This window comes from Danaus plexippus, chromosome Z (genome assembly GCF_018135715.1).
Source record: "Danaus plexippus chromosome Z, MEX_DaPlex, whole genome shotgun sequence".
NCBI classification, from domain to species: Eukaryota; Metazoa; Arthropoda; class Insecta; order Lepidoptera; family Nymphalidae; genus Danaus; species Danaus plexippus.
In genome coordinates this window covers 15,781,407-15,803,781 of record NC_083559.1, presented here as the reverse complement: position 1 = coordinate 15,803,781, position 22,375 = coordinate 15,781,407, and the positions used below count along the sequence as shown (strand labels likewise).

General features: G+C 38.6%; 1 protein-coding gene across 7 annotated transcripts in view; it reads left to right on the top strand.

Annotated features, from left to right (window-relative positions):
* LOC116777141 (myotubularin-related protein 3) overlaps nucleotides 1-22,375 on the top strand; it is a 43,724-nt gene that overhangs the window by 17,625 nt on the left and 3,724 nt on the right. For 2 of the 7 annotated variants that reach the window (XM_032670523.2, XM_032670522.2), the window contains exons 2-19: nucleotides 2,763-3,123; nucleotides 11,829-11,999; nucleotides 12,913-13,091; nucleotides 14,149-14,344; nucleotides 14,722-14,861; nucleotides 15,135-15,312; nucleotides 15,385-15,581; nucleotides 16,241-16,433; nucleotides 16,554-16,739; nucleotides 16,820-16,981; nucleotides 17,117-17,255; nucleotides 17,324-17,423; nucleotides 17,544-17,607; nucleotides 17,961-18,356; nucleotides 18,445-18,739; nucleotides 19,073-19,171; nucleotides 19,466-19,680; nucleotides 19,872-19,979. In XM_032670523.2, the coding sequence (XP_032526414.2) occupies nucleotides 2,980-3,123; nucleotides 11,829-11,999; nucleotides 12,913-13,091; nucleotides 14,149-14,344; nucleotides 14,722-14,861; nucleotides 15,135-15,312; nucleotides 15,385-15,581; nucleotides 16,241-16,433; nucleotides 16,554-16,739; nucleotides 16,820-16,981; nucleotides 17,117-17,255; nucleotides 17,324-17,423; nucleotides 17,544-17,607; nucleotides 17,961-18,356; nucleotides 18,445-18,739; nucleotides 19,073-19,171; nucleotides 19,466-19,680; nucleotides 19,872-19,979 (3,162 nt within the window). In that variant the 5' untranslated portion in view covers nucleotides 2,763-2,979. Of the gene's footprint in view, nucleotides 1-2,762; nucleotides 3,124-11,828; nucleotides 12,000-12,912; nucleotides 13,092-14,148; nucleotides 14,345-14,721; nucleotides 14,862-15,134; nucleotides 15,313-15,384; nucleotides 15,582-16,240; nucleotides 16,434-16,553; nucleotides 16,740-16,819; nucleotides 16,982-17,116; nucleotides 17,256-17,323; nucleotides 17,424-17,543; nucleotides 17,608-17,960; nucleotides 18,357-18,444; nucleotides 18,740-19,072; nucleotides 19,172-19,465; nucleotides 19,681-19,871; nucleotides 19,980-20,265; nucleotides 20,584-21,812; nucleotides 21,912-22,375 lie in introns of those variants that run through there. The other 5 variants (XM_032670527.2, XM_061526267.1, XM_061526266.1 and 2 more) reach the window with 5 other exon arrangements.

Below are 22,375 nucleotides of genomic sequence, written 5' to 3'. Positions count from 1 at the left end.
AAGAATATATGTTTTATTTATACACATGTATACATGTATATATATGTTTGCATATGTTGGAGGCATTGTCAAAGTCCACATGCTATGTCTGTACGTACGCATGCATTAATTATATTATACATAGCTGTGTTGGTCATCGTTTGCGTTAAGGCAGGTTTTCCCGTTGTGATCATTCCAAAGGAACATTGTCCGTGTTTTGGATGGTTTTAATATCACTGCGCCGAGCTGGGTGTCTAGACTGACCCTGTCCTTTTCGGATTACTACGCGTATTTTATTATTTGAAAAAAACTACACACTCCCTACATACTGAATGACATTCACATCTCGTCTGTCCGTGATCACGTTTGCTGCAAAGTAACCGAAACGTCGGGAGTGTGTAGTTTTCAAAATAATAAAATACGCGTATTAATCAGAAAAATATGTTTTATTAAAATGAATACTCGCGAAAGCCTTAGATATCGTTACGTGACCCTGCCCTGCTGCTGCACTGGTGCTTGTTACGTGTACATAGGCACATCTAGTAGACGGTCTCGTAGCTTATAGTTTTCAATGTAGAACTTCCCCTTTTTTATTATTTATTATTATTATTGCGTTTGTTTTGTTGACTATGCTTATGTTCATTGATATTCCTAACAAGGTCACTTATTTTGAACACAGCTTTCTGACATTCTCTTGTGTATATCTTGCCAGAGCTAGCCTGGTTTTGGTAAACACCACGTCATATTCACAGTTGATTTCTTTGCATTTTCTTTTTTCTTGTAGCCGCTAAGTATCTCTTATTTTTTTTAATGCTTTTCACAATTTCGTTTAGGCTCAGTAGTTGAAGAAACAAAGGATCCTTAACTTTTATTGTATTGTTAACTATAAGTAAATACATCGGTGTATTTAACATTTGAATGTGCGAAAACTTTGAAAGAGATTATTGATGCCCTTAATAAATCATAATAGCACTCAGTGCTTTTATTCATCGTAAATAAAATTGAAAAGTTGAATGACTGAAAACGTACAGAAATTCTATGCAATTTTGAATCTACAGGATACTTATGATAAGGGTCAGTGATTTTTTTCAAGCGTGTTAATGCTAATGCGATCGTGTCTCTATGTGTGCTCTTGCGAAATATATAACGGCGAATATTATCTCAGTACGAGCGGTCTCTACGTACGACTCCATCAAGTTCCTCGGTTGTTATCACCGAAAGTCGACCTTGACACCCTTCCTCAATGCTTTGAATGCTTTCGAAGCGACGTCGCGTGTAGTGTATGATAAACATTGGTAAAAGTTGCAGTACTAACACGGCGTACACTTGATGAAGTTCCTCTGAGACTGGATCGTAGTGTGTATCGTATGGCCGCTGACCACTGTCACTGAGCCGCGCGAAAGTCCAGCGGTTGAAATGACAACCTCTATATAATATGATATATTGTTTTTTGAGCGAAGTGTTAATTTCATGTAGCCGTGGTGTAAAGGAATGTCGCTGACAGTAATATGAGAATGGTGAATGGCGGCCACGATATCTATATGTGTGCATGTGTGTGTGATACATACACACACACATGCACACAAACAAACATACTGCTACATGAGTTTTTATAAAAAAATTCTTCCACATTTTTAATATGATTTAATGTGTTATTATTGGCTTCAGTTTTTATCATTATTATTCTTTTGCATGCGATTAGCTGTTTATTTATATACAGTGTTATCTGCTATATGTCGGATTTAATGAGAAAAAACAACAAACGCACAACCTTATATGACCTTCACATACACGAAAACTATATACACAAAATGAAACATAGTTTAGCCACGTACGCTTCAATCGGAATTACATCAGTTTGTTCCACCTCACCGTATGTTACGAATCGTTCTGCATATTTCTTTGAATAAATAACTCTGTATTTATAATTCTTCGTTGTGACAAAAAGATAACCAACTGCGTTCGCTGTACCTGGAATTTTAGTACAGTAATAACAGCTCATGGTAAAAAAATGTAGATATACGTATAACGGGGGTGAAATTGAATGAAATCTCACGGAGAGCTAGGGTGGGTGTTACCGCATTCCTCGCGACGGAGCCGCCTTCAATGTGGAACAAGTATCCGCTTAAGACCGTGGTCGTTACACTCGGTTATACTAACTAGTTGTAAATTATTTAAAGTTAACCTTGAAATTAAAATTCTTATCATATTATACCGCCGTCATGAAAAACACGGTATATTTTAAGTTAAACTTGGTTCTAAAATCTGACGACTTTTGTCAAAAACTAAGGATTTTTCCTATTCGATATTCAATTATTAGAATTAACTATCATTAATTGTATTTTCCTATGCTAATATTTTAGAATCTTTAAGACTGAGATTTCGTTGCTTCCATTTTAAAAAATATGAATAAATTCTCTGCTCCCTCCCCTCGAGGAAGCTGCCTTGTATGTCTGTACATCACGTCATATCATGTCTGACTCATTGAAGCCGATGAGAGGACGCCGACCTCATGACTGACTATTGCGCTTGATAACGATTGCATTCCCTTTATAATAGGACACATTTATGACTTTTCATTTAGTGAAAGATACAAAATAAAACACTTGTAAATAGTACGAGAGATTTCTATTCAGTGTTTCTCATAAGCGTCAGTCCGCCGGTACATTGAGATCGATATGATCGATCAAAAACAAAGAGGAGCGGTTTGCTGTGTATGAAGGGTCATGCGATATGCAGCGAGCCAGGCAACAGCATATTAACCGTTCCGTGAATTGTTTCAGAAGTACTTAGTGGGATAAATAAGAATTAGGGTGTAAATGTGTTTTGTGTGTAGTGAATAAATAACTTATTATGTATAGAAACATAGACACGAAGATGGAATGTTACAGACTGCTGTTGTTGCAAACGTGCTTCCTGCGCTAGTTAGTGATTCGGTCATAGATAGTTTATAAAGACAAATCTGATTCGGTTAGAAGTTAGTTAAGTGATAACCGGAGCATGCTGATCAATACATTTCTGGACACTGAGGATTTTGTACATCTGTACTATCCAGAAGATGAGACCCCGGCAGCGCAGGGTTGTGGCGCAGGTGCCCGCCTCGCCTCCAAGTACCCCCGACCGCCCTCGCCTGACTTCAAACAGGTAAAGGTCGAAGGTGGATGACCAACACCTCATATAGTGCTATATATATTCAATTCATATGTTTCACCTGCAATATGACGATGAAGCGGAGTCAGGAATTATTAAAACAGGGATCACACTGAAAGAAAGTCTTTCTGTTGTTTGCGTTTATTTTTAAGTTAAATTCCCAGTTTGTTTTGGTACAGATTTTATTATGAATGATTTTAGTTGTCATGGGAGGGGATGTCATGATGTCATGTCAATGATTTTAGTTGTCATGGGAGGGGATATCGAGTGCTTTCCTTCTAAATACATACATGTATACATACATGTAAGCCAGACGTCACTTGAGTCCAATTCGAACCGAAGGACAATATTATTGTTGTCAAAGCACATCAAGAGCAATTGAGATGAATGTCAGGGCTTGGTTTACAGCTTAATAATGGTAACGGCTCATATGACTGTACGATTTCATTTCTTTGTTTTGCCCATAACACAGATTCCTATTTTCTGTATGGCGTTTTTATAGTTTTTGCCTGCTATAATGTCTAATTTAACGTCGGACAGATGATAATCTGATACAGAACATGAACTGCGCATGGGTTTAGTTCAAAGTTCACAGAGAGGGTAGGGTATAATAAAGACTTGTGGGATATAATGTGCATGTCTTTGTGATCCTTGTTCATTGATGAAGGGTCTTCGTGAGTCACCGCATCTGGCGTCATTCAATGACAATATTTCTTGTAGACTTTTTTATTTATAAAAGAGAATATTTGTGTTTAAATTCACATTTATTTATTTTGCTTTCTATATATATTTCTGATAAGAAAGTAAATATATTTTCCTCTCCTCTGTTATATACTAAAACAGTTTCCAATGTTTATGAAAATAGAGCATTCATAAATAAAATATATATTTTTTATTTTATTTTATATGCAGCATAAAATTTTTGAGGAATCAGTGAAAGGATTATATCGTTAGTTTAAAAATAAAACTTAATAAAATAATTACGATTTTCTCTTTTATCTCCTGAATTTAACTACTGTCCTTTCATAACAACAGTGTTGTAAGGACTGGTGCTGGTACTAGTGTGCATCTTGGCGATGTACCTGCTGACTCTTGTCTTCTACGGTACCCAGTGTCCTTGTTGTCCAACTCATTCCCATGATCATGTCGTCGTCTCTTCAACCATTGGTACATATTTACCTGTGTGGCATATCGTTACTATAAAGCCCTCGTTTCGTTCTGTTCTGTAACTTGTAAATCAGATGAATTATATAACGGAGGCTGTTCGTATGGGGCTAATAATAAACTGTTTGTTGCCTTTACCCTTAGTGACCTTGTTGACTCTACAAGAACCCTTTATTGCAACACCCAAGCAGTACTTAGTTTCTTAATATTACTCTCGTTCGAATACCTCTTCACATTCCTCAAATAGATATTATATAGAATTCACCAGCCTTAGAACGAGCACCATGTCTAAGCTTTTGTACTTTCGTTTTCATGACCTCCAAAACTGATGGAATGACTGCTAATATGTTCAGTGAGTTTCAAAGTCACACTTCATCACTACGAATATTATTTGTAACTACTTTTCTTAAAACCTTTTGATACAGTTTTGTGTCTCGTTTCTCTACAGATATATCATCTCGATATCTTACGTCGGGATAAGTGATGTTCAAACACCAACCTCTAACATACAAGTCCTGTATTTTTTACTTGTTTCTTTTTTTTATTAAAGTTAATGCCTTCCTTCTTAACTTTTATAATTTGTATTTATCAACCCACCGACACAACAACGAATGGCCGTAGAATACGTAATAACCACCCACAGTTAGTTCCAAAACAGACCTTAAATTATATAAGCCAAGTCTCAGTTTTCATTAGCATATTGTATTTGATTCTTAACGACAATTCTCTGTGTGGGTACGAGTTTTTTAATGTTACCTAATAGGAAGCGGGTTGAATGAACTACATTTTTAACTATTACGCGTCCAATCTTCAAAACTCTGTTTCGTTAAAAAAAATGTGTGTTATGTTGGCTGGGTTGTTTTTGTTGTCCGTCTGTCACGAGTACTCAAACGGTTGGAAGGCTGATTCAACGCCAATAATGTTATTTGTAAGAGTTACGTTCGTTTGTATAACATATAAGGAAATTATAAATAGTGAAGTATTTAAGTTATAACGATATAAGGTCGTCACTGACATCTTGTGGTGGTAGTTTGAGGAAACGAAAGTCTATTCTTGAGTAACTTTGTACAAACAGACACAAACAATCTTTATTTAGAACATTGAAGGCAACCAGTTGGTGATGTACACGGAGTGATTGAAGGTCGTATCGGAAACACAGCGTCTCCTGAGATCACAGCGACGGACGTTGCAAGCTAGAGTTGAATGGGTCATAAAAAAATGATTGCGTGTTTTAGCAGGGCGTTGTGACTTGTGTCGTGGGCTCAAGATGAACAGCTTCGAGGTTCCACCGATGTGACAAGACACGGACATGTCCTAATATATCGCCATGTTCACTTGTAATGTGTTATGCTGTGTTGAGTAGCGGCGCCAGGCTGCGGTTAGCTAGCGGCCGGCGGTGTCTTGCGTCATCACATCGGAATGTCAGGCCAATGGAACTGGAAACACTGCAGTTTATAAATAGATTGGACATTTCTTTCACTTACACGAGCACTTTATACGTTGGCATTGATGTTGTGTCTCTGTGGACTTTAACGACGTCTTATTACAAAGGTATGCGCAAATATGACCTTTGAACCGTTCAAACCGTAAGCCTATAGTATTGATTTAGTTAAGAACAAGGCAATTTGCTGTATTCTCAGTCACAAAGGATTCAGTAGTGCCAAGTTGCAGTACTGAAATGTAACTAAATAATAAATTGTGCATATTAATACATACGCAGCTGGAACGAGGAATTCCTCTTGTGCCAGCGAAGGTGTTGCAAAATGAACTTCATATATTATAGAGCGACGTCAATCTTCGAAATAAACATTTTGTACTGAAGTTTTAATCAATTTTTAATCAATATCCATTCATTGATTGCAATGGATATAAATGAAAATGAAAAAGATTTTTATCCTCCAGTACTCTTCCACCTTTGCCCTGAAACTTATTTGAATAGATAATAAATTAAAATTTACATTGTAAGTTCGTACAAACATATCTTTCAGTCCCATCTTTTTGTAATGTGTTCGAAAATAATGTCATAATAATAACGTTTGTAACGTCGTACGTTTGTGTTCTTTGTTCGCATCAATGACTCTGAGATACATGGGAGATGACATCAAGAGATCACTGAAAGGCCTTTATTGTATGGAGATTCCACTGAATCTTACAATGTGTACGACGAACATAACACGGGACATTTGCATATCGGATCAATCTTCAGCTTGTTAATAATAATCATCGCTAAGAAAACTATTTTATTATTTAACCGAAATATATCTAGAGTAATCATTAGTATATGAATCATCGGAATAATTTATTAAGAGTATTTAACTGTTGATACCACGCGGCTAACTCTACCTAAAAATAGATATTTAAAACACATCAGACAGTTTGCTTAACATGCTAATAAGGAATGCCTGTGTGTGCGAATATATGCAGTATGTACTTTAAGTGTACTGTAATCCTCTCGTATTAATAGTATCGAAAATAGCAAGCGAACATAACGAAACCGAGGAACTTTGGACGTAGTTCGTACAATAATGAAATGGCGTCTTGAGGCCGGTTTAAAATAAAATATTGCCCACGCGGTCCTGACAAATGGAGCAAGCGTCTCGGTGCGCTGAACCAAAATAATAGTACTACACATGTACAGTGCGCACCTTCCAGCTACAGTCGGGAACAGGCCGACTCACACTAATAATGTTTATCGTATAAAATAATAACATTTCATATTTCTTATTAAATTTTTAAAATAATTTTCTTCATAAGAGCGAACAAAAATTTTAATTGAGCTTTATTCTGAGTTAAGTTATGACTTCAAAGCTTTTCTCGTGAATTCTCTCCCCCATACCTCCTTACCGTGAGGCTGTGTAGTGGAGTTCTGTGAAACGTGCTCTTTTAATTATATACCTATTACATAAACAGCCTCTCGAACGTTGTAGACGTAAAATTGCTCCTCCCTAGGAATTTAATCTGCTCTTATGCAGAAATAATATTTTATTGAAAAATTCTACCGTTGAACATTACTAACACTGTTGCAATATAATGCACGCTATTCAAATGATTAAAAATAATTGTATTTGTGTGTGTTCTCATCAAACAATGTTCGACAATTATCTTTGTTAGATATTTCAACTCGATATGACATTTCCTGAATCAACAACGACTACACAAGTTTTCTTAATACACCTTCATATTAAATGTTTCCGACCATTACCCGCGCGTTTTACGCCAGACTCGAAGGATTGAATCGTTTTTATGTTATCCGAGGTTGTTATTAATCAATTTCTCTGTCTCAGTATATTATACGTATGTAGACTGCATCGCCTGTGTGTATTTTATAGGACGCAGCCTGATCGTTCTGTTCTGATCAATAATTCCTATCGATAAAGTTTAAGGTCACAGACACGGCCAATCAAAAATAATAAAAATAAACATGAAAAAGATAAAATAATACGAATCTAAATTAGATAATGTTACTGGCTTAATATCGTATTCAAGGTTTATTAGAAATATTTTATAAAACTTACACGTACCGCTAAGACTCGATAGATTTTTTCATCTTAATAGGTATATTAATTTTTTGCGTTGATAATTGATTGGATTAAAATAATATAAATAGGACGCTAGCAGCTAGTTACAGTGGAGTACTTATATAGTAGCATTTTTTAATATCAGTTTTTTGTTATTCAAAAGAGAGAGAATTTGTTTTGAAGTTTTTCTTTATTGAAGATTTTTGGATACAGCTGTAACTAATGTAATTAGCAATGGTTAATAAGAAGCCGTACTTAACTTGTAATTTGAACCAGAAGAAGTAATATATATATATTTTTTTTATTTTTTTTTGAGACACACACGCGTCGATGTTTCTTAAAGTGTCTCAAATGATAAACAAACAGATCAACCATCAGGTATCAAGTCGTTGTTTTCACGAGGAGGGGGAGATGGTCATAATGAGGTAAACATCGTTTATATAACACGCAGAGCCGTGTGAGAACTCGTTTCAAACGAGTTTATTGTATCCGACACTAACGTCATAACTAATCGAACACAACACTATGCCAACATCAGCACCCGTCCGTGTAATATAGATTTCGTTAGCCGTTTCAAGTGTGTCCGCTCCAACTGAATATTATTTACGTTTTCTCCGCCATCAGAAAAGGAAGAGCATCTTCTAGTAGCGCTCCAGGATGCTGAGTCACTTTCCGGAGTCCGGACTGTACAGCACTTTAATGCTAACATTTGCACAGAACGATTCGATTGTTTTAAGTAAACACTATCAGTGATATGAATTATTAAAAGTGAAGGAATTGTTGTTTTGCCACAGTCGATGTCCCCGTCTCAAGGATGTGCTCACCCAAAGTTTGCAGAGTCAAGTTAAATAACAGCGTTGGGAGATTTTTATTCATAAATCAACGGTCACATTATAATAAACAATTGAATGAGTAACATTAAATTTTTAATATATATATATATAGTTTAAAAGGCTACTAGCATCCTGGAGCTAAGATCATCAATACATGTTATAAACCAAAGTCCCTCGCTGTGTCTGTCTGTCTGTCTGTTCGCGATAAACCGAAAAACTACTGCACCGATAATTAAATAGTTATCACCACCCGATAGCGTGATTCTTGAGGAAGGTTTTAGTATATAATTTGTTAAGTTTTTGTATTTACTTATTTATTTACGATATTTGTTGGAGATGTCGGAAAAACGTAAGCCGTCTGTGGGCTTTTAACGAAAATGCTGCCTAAAGTCTTTGATATATAACAAAATAATATATCGTGGAATAGTATATCTTATATAGATGTACAGAAAAGTCCGCGGTGGCATATGTCTATATCATACTATATCCATTTTACAACTTTTAAAAATTGGCAAGTGTTAAGCGTTTATTGGAAAGTTATTCACGTAAATACGGTATTAAGTCTTATCAAAATAAATTACTTTGTTTTGAATTCTACATCAGTATCTGTAAATTACTATTTAAATTATTTAAATTGGGCTTACCATTTGAAAATTATATATGTATCATAATATAAGTTTAATAATTCTCAAAATTAAATAGGCTATTTTTTTTTTTTTTTTGTAAAGAGCCCGTGCGAAGCCGGGGCTGGTTTCTAGTTTTTAAAAAGATATACTATAAGGAAACTATATTTTCGGAAAAGGAAGAGGTTATCATAAAACATTACAAAAAGAAGCTCCCAAATAAATTGTGAATAGCTTACTCGTTAGTTACAAAAAATAGTTGCGACAGATCTATTTAAAATTTAAACTTATCAAAATGATTTTATACATTTTCATGCAATTTTTTTATTGATGGACCCTAACTGTACCGAGTTAAAAGACTGTTAACGATACTTAGGCGGGTTTTCACCGGTCAATGGAACATTCTCAGCGAAAAGTTATGAAATCAATAGAGCACGTTTTCCACAATCAGTTCGAATCTGCAATAACTTGCCTGCTGAAAAACGCCGCAGCGGATTTCAACGGATTGGAAGGAATTTAAAGTATTTGTGACAGTTTGTCTTTTAGATTTCGAAATTACTTGACTGCGTGTTGTTTGCTCGTAAGAACAACTGTAACTCATAGTTAACATCCTTACATAAACTTAACTGGCTGACGCAAAAGAGAAAGTCAAACGTGTTCCAACATGCCTATACCGATGGTTTTACGCCGACGTTAAAGTTAAGTACCAATTGTGCGTAAACCCGAGAAGGGTGAGACTATGAATACAATGCATTACAGGATCATTACGATGATGTTTTTGTCCAAATATATAGGTTGCATCAGGTCATCAAAGTCCACTAGTGAACGGATCTGAGTATTGTACAGTACCAACTTTCTATCACACTCTGAACAGGATCTCTGCCCTTGTTTGAATTTAAGCGACTACTTTATATTACGTTATTTTTTAACCAAAGATTAAATTTTAATTTAAACAAATCTCTTTGTTATAAAATTTATTCGCGATTTTTCCATTCACAATGCTTTAAAATGAAGAAAAAACACAAATATTTTTAAAAATGTTTGCTTTGTTGTAAATATGACAATAATCCTTCACATCCTTTAAAGTGGAACAAAATTGACTAGAAGTTTTGAAATATAACAATTTTAATTGGCAGTTGATTGAACATTTTTAGATGGTAGGATTCTCAATGGGACTACAGGGTGAATTTTTTAATGGTAAAGCCGGTACACGAGCAAACGGCCTACTTGATGTGAGATACTTAGGGTCGCCCACGGACATCTGCATCATGGTGTTGCGGATGCGCTACGAGCCTCCAGGTGAAGGGAAGGGTGCTAATGGTCCAACAACCATCCCGTCAAATAGGATTTCCCTCGGTCTGAATTGTGAGCGGAGTTTTGTGTCACTAGCACGGCGTAGATAAGGGCGAGAAAAGGGAAAGGGCAACCGGCTCTCTCACTCATCGGACGAAACTAGTTGTTACAGACTTCCTCACGCCGATCTTCTGTGAGAGAGTGCTACTTCCCCGACTCATGTTCGAGCCACAGTTACTCGATCACAGCTAGGCTCTACCATCTTCGTACTAATATACAAAAATATCCGTGTTATATCTGTTTATGAGGTAGAAGAGCGGATGATGAACACTGTATTCAGTGGTCATGGTCATTAAGATAAATTTAAACTAAAACGTTAAGTGTAAACCCATTGCTGAACCTGAAAATGTATCGATGCCATCTTTACACAATAAAATAGGCCTTGTGAAGCAAATCTTAACAAAGCCGGATGAAACGTCCGAAGTTTTGACATTTTAGAAAACTTTCATAGTTGTCAGAAGCTAAAGTTAAGATTGGAGTTTCTGTTTTCCCATAAATAACTTTTAGCCAGTTAAGAGTTTAAAAATTTCTAACTAGTGGACGATTTAGTGAGACAAAGTTCTTATGAAAACAAAAGAAAATTTAACAGGATTCACTTAAAAAATAATCGAATATTTTATAATTTGATAAAATAAAAAATAGACAAACTGTTCTCTTGGATAAAAAAGCAAACTCTTCCATACCTTATTTATTATTTTGTTTAAATTATCAATAAAGCTATCGATTATTCAAACTCTCTTCTCAAAGTCAAAATTCATCTTGACCTTTGTATTAATCCTTATTGATCCAAATGAGAAGATTAAATAAAATGCTGTCTCAACTAGGTACATAATGGCAAAGACTTTAGTTAGAGCTCACCACATTACTAAATGTTAAGTGAATGCTAAAAGTACTAAGTAGACAGGTCAGGTTGGAGTGTGTTTTAAATTACTGATGACAACGAAATCATAAATCAAACACGTAAATAAACCTGAACAATTTTAATTATGAAAATAGGCCGTAATTAAAAAAAAAAATTAATGAAAGTCGAGTAGGATAAGTTACAGAGTACTGTTTTCTATGAGAATGTTATATATAATTCACTTATTAACTTACCATGTAGGGTATAATGCTTCACATCTTCATAAAGATACATTTAGTACTGTCCTATTTGTCTCTATGTATGCATTTATGTATGTACCTGATGGATTCTCTTCCTCTGTGAGCAGTCGGCGTCCTCCAGCGCCATGAGTGAGCGTGATCGTTACCGCGCCCCTCCCCAGCCGGAGCCCCCGCCGCACCGCGTCCGGGCCTCGGACCTCTATCCGAGGACCAGGCCTCACCTGGACGAGCCCGGCCTGGAGGCTGGCTTCGCTACCATATGTGGCGAGTTCGTACAGGTACGTTCTAAGATTATATATTAGCAAATAAATCCTAGTCCACAGTTCACAGTTCACAGCCTCGCTTATCTATTAGTTGTTTCAGAGCTACTAGCCCGAATAATATTTTACGAATTCTTATATCACTTTGAAGATGATCCTATCTCAACTTTATATTACCGATTATGGCAAAATTATAAAATTTGTTAACTTAGTCATTTTTAGTGTAAAGGGCAAAACATATGTTGCTCTCTTAGCTCGGTTACGAAAATCCAAAAATAATTAATTGGATACAACTTTTAAAACACTTTATATCGTATTACCTATACATTTAAACTTTTGAACTCCAGTCTGCAATCAACAAACACTCGATCGATCAGTATCAATCGGTGTCAGTACCTGGAGATCCTACATGAAATGACAGCGTCTCATGCCGTCACACTAATTTGTCATAGCGCAGCTGTTTCAGACTTGACCCAGTTGTGCATACACATTATATAGAAGAAATAACAAACAGTGTCATGGTGTTTGTTGTTCATTGATTAATTCATGGGAACACGAGCTGAGTGTATAGCAACTATTTCTGTTGTCTGTTTTTCTATAACCTGAAAACACATTTTCATATACTCTACCTACATATAATATAAATGTACTTCGTTAGAAGTCGTTTGAATTTTTATGATTGCAAGTTTCGTTGCAGTTGCTGCAGACTCCAAATGAAAGTAACATTGATATGATCCAGTTTAGCTGCAGCGGTTATATAGGTCGCAAGCTCTGCATCCGTCACCAGCGCTATATTTGCATAATCTTTGTAATTAACATACATTCGGTGTAATCTTGGAAGTTTAAACGGGACGGCTAAAGTTTGGAGGTCGGAGGGTCCGTGTAATGTTATGAGACATCCGCCTCTCATTGAACCTTTTGAACCCGGCAGTTCATCGGACGTACGTCTGATGGCGGGACTATCGCCATGTCCAACTACCGCCTTCACCTCCAGCCTCGGCGACGCACCGGTAGCCTCGGGTCCTCCGTGCCGCTTCGCCTGATCGAGGCGCTGGAGATCAGAGACCTGCTGTGTCTCATAATACTCTGCAAGCACGGACGACAACTCAAGTTAGTAAACACTAATGTTTTAATTCATTCACAGATCCAGTTTTAGTATGACCATTTCGTATATAACCTTTTAATCGTCATTGAACTTTATATGATAAAAATTAACATTTGAAACTTGCCGACGCGACGGTTAAAAGTATTTGCAATAGTTGAGAAAATTTCCAATTGCCTCATTATTTGGGAAGTTGTAGTAACTTTTACGAGTTACGTTTAAACAAATCCCATTCATTCTCAAACGTTGCACACACACAATGTGTCGCAAAGATATGTTTAACAGTTTATTACCATAATAGTAACAAATGACTAGCATACTTTATTGTTCTCTCGTGCACCTGTTACTGCTCGTGTGTAAGGTTATGATAACGTACAAAAAGTCTCCTAACAAATTTGTGTTTGTGTCTGATAACCGGTAAAAGAAAGTGATTCTATTTTTAAATATCACGCTGTGATAAATTGACTTCGAACTGTTAGGATACAGTTGGCTTTGTTTCCTCATAAACTGATAATAGATTTATATTTCTGTCATCATGTCTGTAGATAATGAATTAAAATAGTTTAGAGAAATATCTATTGGAGTTTATGATTAATTGTTCATCATATACATGTAAAGGTTTATTTTAATATAATTAGTTATTCGACTACAGTCCGCCCAGGTGTGGAGAGTTACAAAACTAGGCTATTTATTTGCTATAATGAGAGTATGATCAATCATAAAGCTGATAACACATTGATGAAACACAATAAGCCGAAATCTTGTTGTCATAATGATAGCGATCCGTAAACAATGGATTATTGCATTTTGTTTTATGTGTTAATGAATGTTAAGTGGTTTCTTGCATGCATGTGTATAGAGCCTCAGCCTCAGCAGGTTTCACAATTTCTCCGATGGTTACAAGTACGATGACATAATATCATAAATATTTACCTGTAACTCTCACACAGCACCTTGTGTTGTTGTGACTCCGTGTTTTTACATTGACCGAGAGGTTGTTTGGGTTTTTGCTGTTTGTCTACAGTACAGGACAATTTGTATTTTTTATGATCGTTCGTGATGCAGATGTTCGTTCAACACTGGCGATCAGTGTGTGGAGTGGTGGAGGAGGCTGAACACGGCGCTGGTGCCAGTCAGTACATTACAGGAGACGTTCGCTGCGGCCTACGCTGCCTGGGCCAAGGAACAGCCTAACAACTCCGTCCACAGGGCGCTCATGAGGGCCTCCCAGCCGCCTCAGAGACACTGGTTCAAACCTGAGGTAGGCTCTTACAATACGATAAACCATTTTATCAATTTTACGAGTTTGAAGATGAGGTAGAAGATCAGAATACACAACAAAGTCGTTTCATGGTAGACACATCTGACGCTGATAACAATTACGAAAACTTGTCGGACACAGAAAACATGTCTTGGGATAGATATTAAGTGAGACATACATATTTGTTATGTTTTGTTTTTGGGTGGCCTTTAACTCGTTAGTAAACAATCAATTATTTTTTATTCTCGTATGATGAATAGATCATACCATCGTGAACCAGCGTCATAGTAGTAGTTGTGTCTGAGCCGAGTATCACATGAATGGTGTCGTAATGCTTATATTATTGGTGGGGTTCCGTCCTTATGAGTTCTGTTCAGTTGGACAGGCTCGGATTCACAATGAAGGGTGCGTGGCGCGTGTCGGCCGCCAACGTGGAGTACAAGCTGTGCGGATCCTACCCCCCGCTGCTGGTGGTGCCGGCCTCTGTAGGGGACGATGACCTTGAATCCGTCGCGCGGTAACTACCATTATGTATTATAATCTCTCAGGCTTCATCATACAGCTCACGAAACGATTGTTCTGATTAGTGTCATTAATGAATGTTCAACTCGTGTATTGTAAATTCATTGTAAGCCTCATTCATAAAGCATTTGCAGTTGTCTGTCAACTGTTTTATTACTTTTGATTGTTATGTCAGTCCTATAGACATAGATATAAACGAAATGATATATCTAGATTATTCATCAATCTCGATACTCTTATGCATGTATTTATATGGTGGTATGTGCAGTTTCCGCGCCATGCGTCGTATCCCGGCGGTGGTGTGGCGTCACCGCGTGTCCGGGGGTATCATCGCGAGGTCCAGTCAGCCCGAGGTCGGCTGGCTGGGCTGGCGCTCCGCCGAGGACGAGCGACTGCTGGCCGCCTTCGTGCACGCCTGCAACCAGGACAGGCCCATACCCAATAAGGTGGCACTCGCATACTAATTATAATATTAGTATCAAGTCGTATAGTGCTATAAGTATTCTCTTTGTTTGCAGCAACTGAAGCTGCTGATAGTGGACGCACGCTCGTACGCGTCCGCGGTGACGAACCGTGCTCGTGGTGGGGGGTGCGAGTGTGCTCAGTACTACCCCGCGGCTGATATACAGTTCATGTCGCTGCCCAACATCCATCACGTGAGGAGGAGCTTCCAGCAGCTGAGAGCTCTGGCTGCTGAACCACCAGATCAACCCAAGTCAGTATGGCTTCCTGGCTATACACGATGGTCCAGATTAAGATTCAAAGGATTAAAATATGTTTTCATTACGAACAGCTCACATGTATCTAGATCTTACCAGCCTTAGGAGCAGCTGCTAGATAAACAGAATAATACACTGAAACTTATGTGCCTTCGGTTTTTCGTGACGGGGTTGTCTTCATAGCAGTTTTATTGGCGACCCTCTCAGGACTAAAACCTCTGAAACAAAGTGCTACTTCTGGCACGCCGATGCCACATTGACCTTTACGATCTTTGCTGTGATATTTTAAGAATTACAATTTGACAATGCTTTGTTAGGCTTGGCTTTACCTCGTATATTGGATTTATGTCTTTTTTCTGGCTTTTCTTCGTTCTTCTGTTTTTTTTTTTTTTAATTTCTTAGAACCAGAGAAATGAGGACAATACAATACCCTGCCCCGTCGAATGCGATAGAAGCTCCAATATTGACCCAAGATCAGAATTTTTTGACACAATCGCTTTTAAAAGTCTTAAAAGTCGAGACGATTGGTGTACTTATTGTAAAGTGCAAACTCTTATTGTCAGATCTCTAAACTTCCTTCCTCATATATTTCCTTACATAAAAATTAGAACGTATAATTTTGAGTGATTAATTTATAATTTATTGTGTCGCGCAGTTGGCACAGTTCCCTAGAGCGTACACTATGGCCTCAGTACGTGTCGGGGGTGCTGCGAGCGGCGGCGGCCGTGTCCCGAGCGGCCGCGGCCGGTCGACCTGTGCTCGTGCACTGCTCCGACGGCTGGGACCGTACACCGCAGCTGGTCGCCGCCGCCCAGATCATACTCGACCCTCACTACAGGACCATAGAGGTAAGCTGCGAGGCGGCCCATACATCTACAATAATTCTGCACAATATTATTATTCGAGCTTACTCAAACTTCTGTTCACACACACTACGCTGCTAATAGTATTGTATTCGTACGTGTCAGGGTTTCCGCACGTTGATCGAGCGCGAGTGGTTGGACTTCGGTCACAAGTTCGGTGATCGCTGCGGCCACTCGTTCGGTGGCGAGGATCCCAACGAGCGCTCGCCCGTGTTCCTCCAGTGGTTGCATTGCATCTACCAGCTCATGCTGCAGTATCCCTGCAGCTTCGAGTTCAACGAGGCCTACCTGGTCTGTACTTATATGTATCTCTATTGCTCGTCGTACAAGTCGAAGCGTCGTCTAATCTTTTTAATTTGTTCCCCGGACAGATAAAGCTGGCTGTTCACGTGCATTCGTGTATGTTCGGTACGTTCCTGTGTAACTCGAGCCGTGAACGTGTCGAGTATCACACGGCTCACACCGCTCAAGTGTGGCGCCTGTTGTCCTCCCCCGCCTACAGGAACCATCTATACACTCCGCACGAGGATCAGGTCCGTCCGAAATACACTCACATATAAGATACATTGATATACACTCAGTGTGACTACGGATTACAAGATCAGAAAATATTTTAAATGTATATGAAGCGTGTGTGGAGTAATTGATTTTGTATGTGTCTGTCCCAGGTGATATGGCCGGAGTGTAGCGTGCGGTCCATGCAGGTGTGGTGGGGAGTGCTGCTGGGAGAGAGAGAGCGGGAGCCGCCGCGACACAACACACACGTCGACAACAACACAACAAACAACACAAACAACATACACAACGGTCTGTCTCTACATTAAAATGTATAGCGGAAGTGTACGACTTGTATCACATGTGGTCATATATGGCAGGTCTAATGACGAAGACGAGATCCTGCGATAATCTCCACGGAGGCGAGAAGAAGACGACCCAACGCCGGTGTAGCGACCCCAGTCTGGCGCCCGACATCATGTGAGGAAATATGCTGTTCAAATAAATGACATCTAAAAATCAAATGCTAAATTTAGTCGTGCGCTGCTCATGACGTCCCTGCCTTAGTAGTTTAAATTAACATGCAATTTATATCGACAGGAAATTATCGTTACTGAATGGAAGCGAAATACCAGACGCACAAACAGACACCGACACGGATCAGGTATGAACGTACGCTATAACAAGAATTCTTACACTTCCGACGTAATCCAATATTTAATCAATGATTTTTGACCGCGACATCTTCCGCGGGAACAGTATTGGGATCAGAGAGTTTTAAAATAATAGATGCAGCAATCAATCTGTCTCACTTGAGACTAAATACAAATTTTATGTTCTGTTCCGCGGGAAATTAATGATTCCGGAGTAAATCGTACCCCATGTTTTATTCTGATGTATATGCAACGTAATTGTAAAGTTGTAGTTTTTGAGTTAAGGAGCGTCAGCCATCCAATGCATCACAAAGCTTCGTATTTATAATAAGACGGATGTTAAAGTATCTTGTAACATATGAAGGTGGACGGTCTTCATCCTGATCACTTTGACAATCATCTCCGAGACATAACAAGCAACTCCTCGTCGCTGGAGAGGGAGCTGGTGTCATTGCCGCCCGTCACCCTGGACGCCAAGGAACAGGACAACCTCACCAACAGCACAGACAACGACGAGCCGAACGAAGCTCTCACCATTACCACAATCACCACCATCGACACCATCAACCATGACGACCTGAAAATTAGCTCCTCCAACCATGATATTATGAACCGAGACGCTATGGAGCTCAGCACCTTGAACAACGACCCTGTCAACCACACCCCGGCGAGCCCCTGCGCCCGACTGGAGGTCGACTCGCCCGAAGAGCCCGCTGTATTTGTTTGTGAAACCTACACCGACGTCATCGGCATGGCGGAGGTGAAGATAACATATTTAATCGTATTTCATTTATCGCTTGTGTGGATGATACGCTGTTGCGACAATACATGATTCTGTAACCCGCCAGGCCGCTCGCGAGTCCGCGCGCACCCGGAACATAAGTATAACGTGGCGGTCGATATCGGAGTCGAGCAACCAGTCCTCGACCGGCTTCGACATCGGAGACAACTCGCCGCAGACGCGCCTCGAGCCCGCGACTCGACTCGACCCGCAGGAGATCAACAACCACAACTCCACTGACGGGGATGTCGTCAACCATAACATTGTGACCAACATGACGAACCACAACAGGGGAGACGGACTGGAGGGGGTCAACGGGGTCTCTGACGTCACTAACAATTTCCTGGAGGTAGATCTTAATGGTGAGATGCTTTTGATAACACATTTATAAACATTTAATTTTTCGCTCGTGTTTGACCCGATGACTCCTGGTCGACGCTAAGACATACTTAAATCGTGTCTGCCTTATATATTATTATTGAAATCGTACAACACATGTTCTCGATCTACATTTTTTGAATATTCTCCGACACACCAATCAGTGTCTGATTATATCTGTGACATAAAAATGTAAACTAAAGTAAAAAAATCCATTAGCGACTTCCGATACGGCCCTGTGTTTGCTTGATTTAATTTCGATGTCTCCCTCTCCCCCCCTCTCCTATCTCCGCCCCCCTGGCACCGGTGTGGTGCAGCATGCGCGTCACCGTGTAGCTCGTCCGACTCGTGCTGCGAGGCGGTGCGCGGCTCCAGCCAGCTCACTCTGTGCCCGGCCACGCCGCCTCACACACACGGTCAGTATAAACGCACACGTATGTACACACACATACACATACAGGCAGGGGCAGAGACGTGGGGGAGAGGGAGGACCTGTAGGTACATCCATCCTGCCCTTGATTGGAAATTCATCATTATTTCTATGGCTACCCGTTGTCAAAGACCTGGTCTACGGTCGGCAGTGATGGTGATGAATTTAGCAAATATTTTTTTCTTTATATTTACAGTTCCATGTTACTAAGTGTAAAGAAGATGATTCAGACAGGAAACCTAACGATTTTGTCTAATACGATGGATGTTTTGTTCGTCAGGCGCGTGTTGCGCTTGCTCCAGCGAGGCGGAAGAGGCGGACGAGACGTTGGAGGTGACGACGGCCGCTCGGACGGGCTGGTCGTGTTCGTGCGGCAGAGCGAGAGCTGTGGAAGGATGCAGGGACTCGCTGGAGGGGGTGGACGGTTTGGACGGCCTGCCTCTAGCCAGCGACCCCGTCCAGGCCAGGCTACATCAAATCATACTACAACATAAGGTCACCTACAGACTTCAACCCCCATAATAACCATCACATCATTTATTATATAACCTTTACAAAAAATATATATATTTTTATGATATAAAACACTTGAAGTGCCAACGTTAAGAGGTCGTCATACTATTAGATACTTCATCGAGCTATAGCAGTCGATATATAAAATTATATGTTTCTATGAATTATAACAGAAAATGGTGGAAGATTTAAACGGACAATTGCGGGAAGCGCGCGAGGCTTTGAGACGTGCGTCAGGGGTTCGGACCCCCGCGGCCGTGACACGACCCCCACACGCCCAGGTGAGGACAACAACTGTTCAGTGTCTTGATCCGTCCATACTCCATACATTGACATACACCGCATGTTGAATTCTTTAATCATATAACCTCACAGTACATACTTAAGACAACTCACAATCCCATCAACAAAACTTTCGTGGTAACAGTAATTCCAGAACTTGTAGTTCAGATAGTTTTACTATTGTGAAGCCTCAACTTAACTAGATGTTTGTCCATTAAGTAATGCTTGATGGGAGGATAACTCCTTTACAGTCTATCTTATGATAAACAATGAATCTATATACAGGATGTATATTTCTGTGAACCAGCCAGCTTACACGTCACCAGCATGTGTGTGTATAGCATGCTCCACACATAAGATATATTATTTTCTGCTCTCGTCTTGTAACAATCACGCAGTCGCCGTAGTTGTTAAACCACCAACACGTATTAAGTAAGGCTTGGATGGCATTCAAAAGTCCTGACTCTGTCAATTAATTCTTTATTTACTTTTATAGAACTCAATAACTGAATTGTAATTTATATGCATAAGATGTAGCTCTTACAGTTTTGTGTTGTCATTTCTGTTCAAAATTATTTTAAAACTACATATTTCTAAAATACATTAATTTAGTTTTGTTGAATTCACAAAATAGTTCTTATATGGCCCTTAAAAAACTTGTTTGAGGATACTTTGTCATTTTTAATTTTTTATCAGATATATGTTCTTATTTTTCAACCTTTTTCTGTTCTGGTATTTTTAGTTAAGAGCTTATAACCGGCAGAGCTGTAACTCTGATCCCAGTGTCATCTGATAACCGACGATCTTAATAAATTCAATAGACCTATGAAAGGCATTCAACCAGTTATCGTGATCTGTCATTCATACATAGACGATGTTACAGTCTCTGTTTTTTTTATTATTCCTTAGTTTATTTTGTGAAGCGCCTGAACAGTTAGATTTATTCATTTTGTGAGAAATATTTCAGTAATTCCGCTATATCACAGTCTATTAATAATTATTAACTGAATATATCATAACGCCTTCGTTTGTTATGAACCAGATTTTACTACGACTATGACTAATTTTTCTATTATTTTTCGTTGTTCTAAGGAATCTGTCTCGCTATAAACCTATTTTTTACTATTTTTATGGTCAATATATTTCTACGGTGACTCTCGTTTTCTTTCGCAGCAGTGCCTTGTCCTTATTACTGCTACTTTTTTATTTGAATTGTATTTTATTTGGATGTTTACAGTGCCTAGCTTATGAAGAATATTACTTCTAGTGGTTCAGTTGTGTTATAGATCTGAGCAAATTGAAAGGAATGTCAGTCTGTATGTTACAATTTAAAATTTTATATAATTCGAATTAATTAATCAAAGAGAAAAATGTTAACAGTATTTCGAAATGATGAATTGCTGGCCGCCTTTGAGCAAATATAGTGGGAGATGAGCGCAAGTAAATGCTAAAAGCGTTCGGTGCTTGAATTAGACTGAACAATATAATTTACCAACTTTCTTTTTACCTCCCATGACCCTAGAACGTAATCAACCCGCTTAGCTAAATTCTATGTTATTGATACATTTGATAATTATTTTTTTGTCCTATGTAAACTAGCTCCAAAAATCTAATCCGTCCAAAAACACGACAGCAAAAACAATGTTCAATTTAAAAAAATAAAAAAAATATATGGAAAATTATTAAATCAACTTTGAGTGAAGACATGTTTCTTTTAGTTTGCTACTGACATTAATACGATAACATCTTAAACATCAAAAGCATTGAAACTTATTGAACGAAACTTAATTTACTAAAAAAAATCTTTTAAATAAAATAGAATTTGTTTACAGTCAAAACGGTTTGGTTCAGGAAAGGTAAAACAACCAGTGATGAGGTGCCGCTCGTCTTAAGTCTATACGACCCATGGGAAAAATCGCAAAACGCTTAAGGTGTGTTCTGTGATTTATCTACAGCCTTTGTTTGTATAGAGCATCGAGCATTGTTTAAATTGAATCACTTTAGAATATGTGGCGTTGCGAATGTATTTATTAGGATACGGAAGGTTGGTATAAATGTAAAGACATCATGGGAGTCCTTTACCGACGAGTGTTCTGCAAGGATGTTATCCTGAGCCCATCTCGTACATATATGTGATTTAGGATGTACCTTTTCCATAATGAAAGTTTGTGTAACGTTAGAAACTTTGTCACAAAATACTAATTTCGGTTTTTATATAGATCAACTATTGAACGTTATTATAGATCATAGTCCTGAAGAACCAGCTTCTGGCTACATAGAAAGATGAAGGACCTCGCAGGTCGTGGGGAAAAACCTTCTTTGTTTTCCAAGTGTAACTCTCAATTTTACTCATTGTTCCTCGTAATTGCCGAAGTTGTTCACGATAAGTATCAGT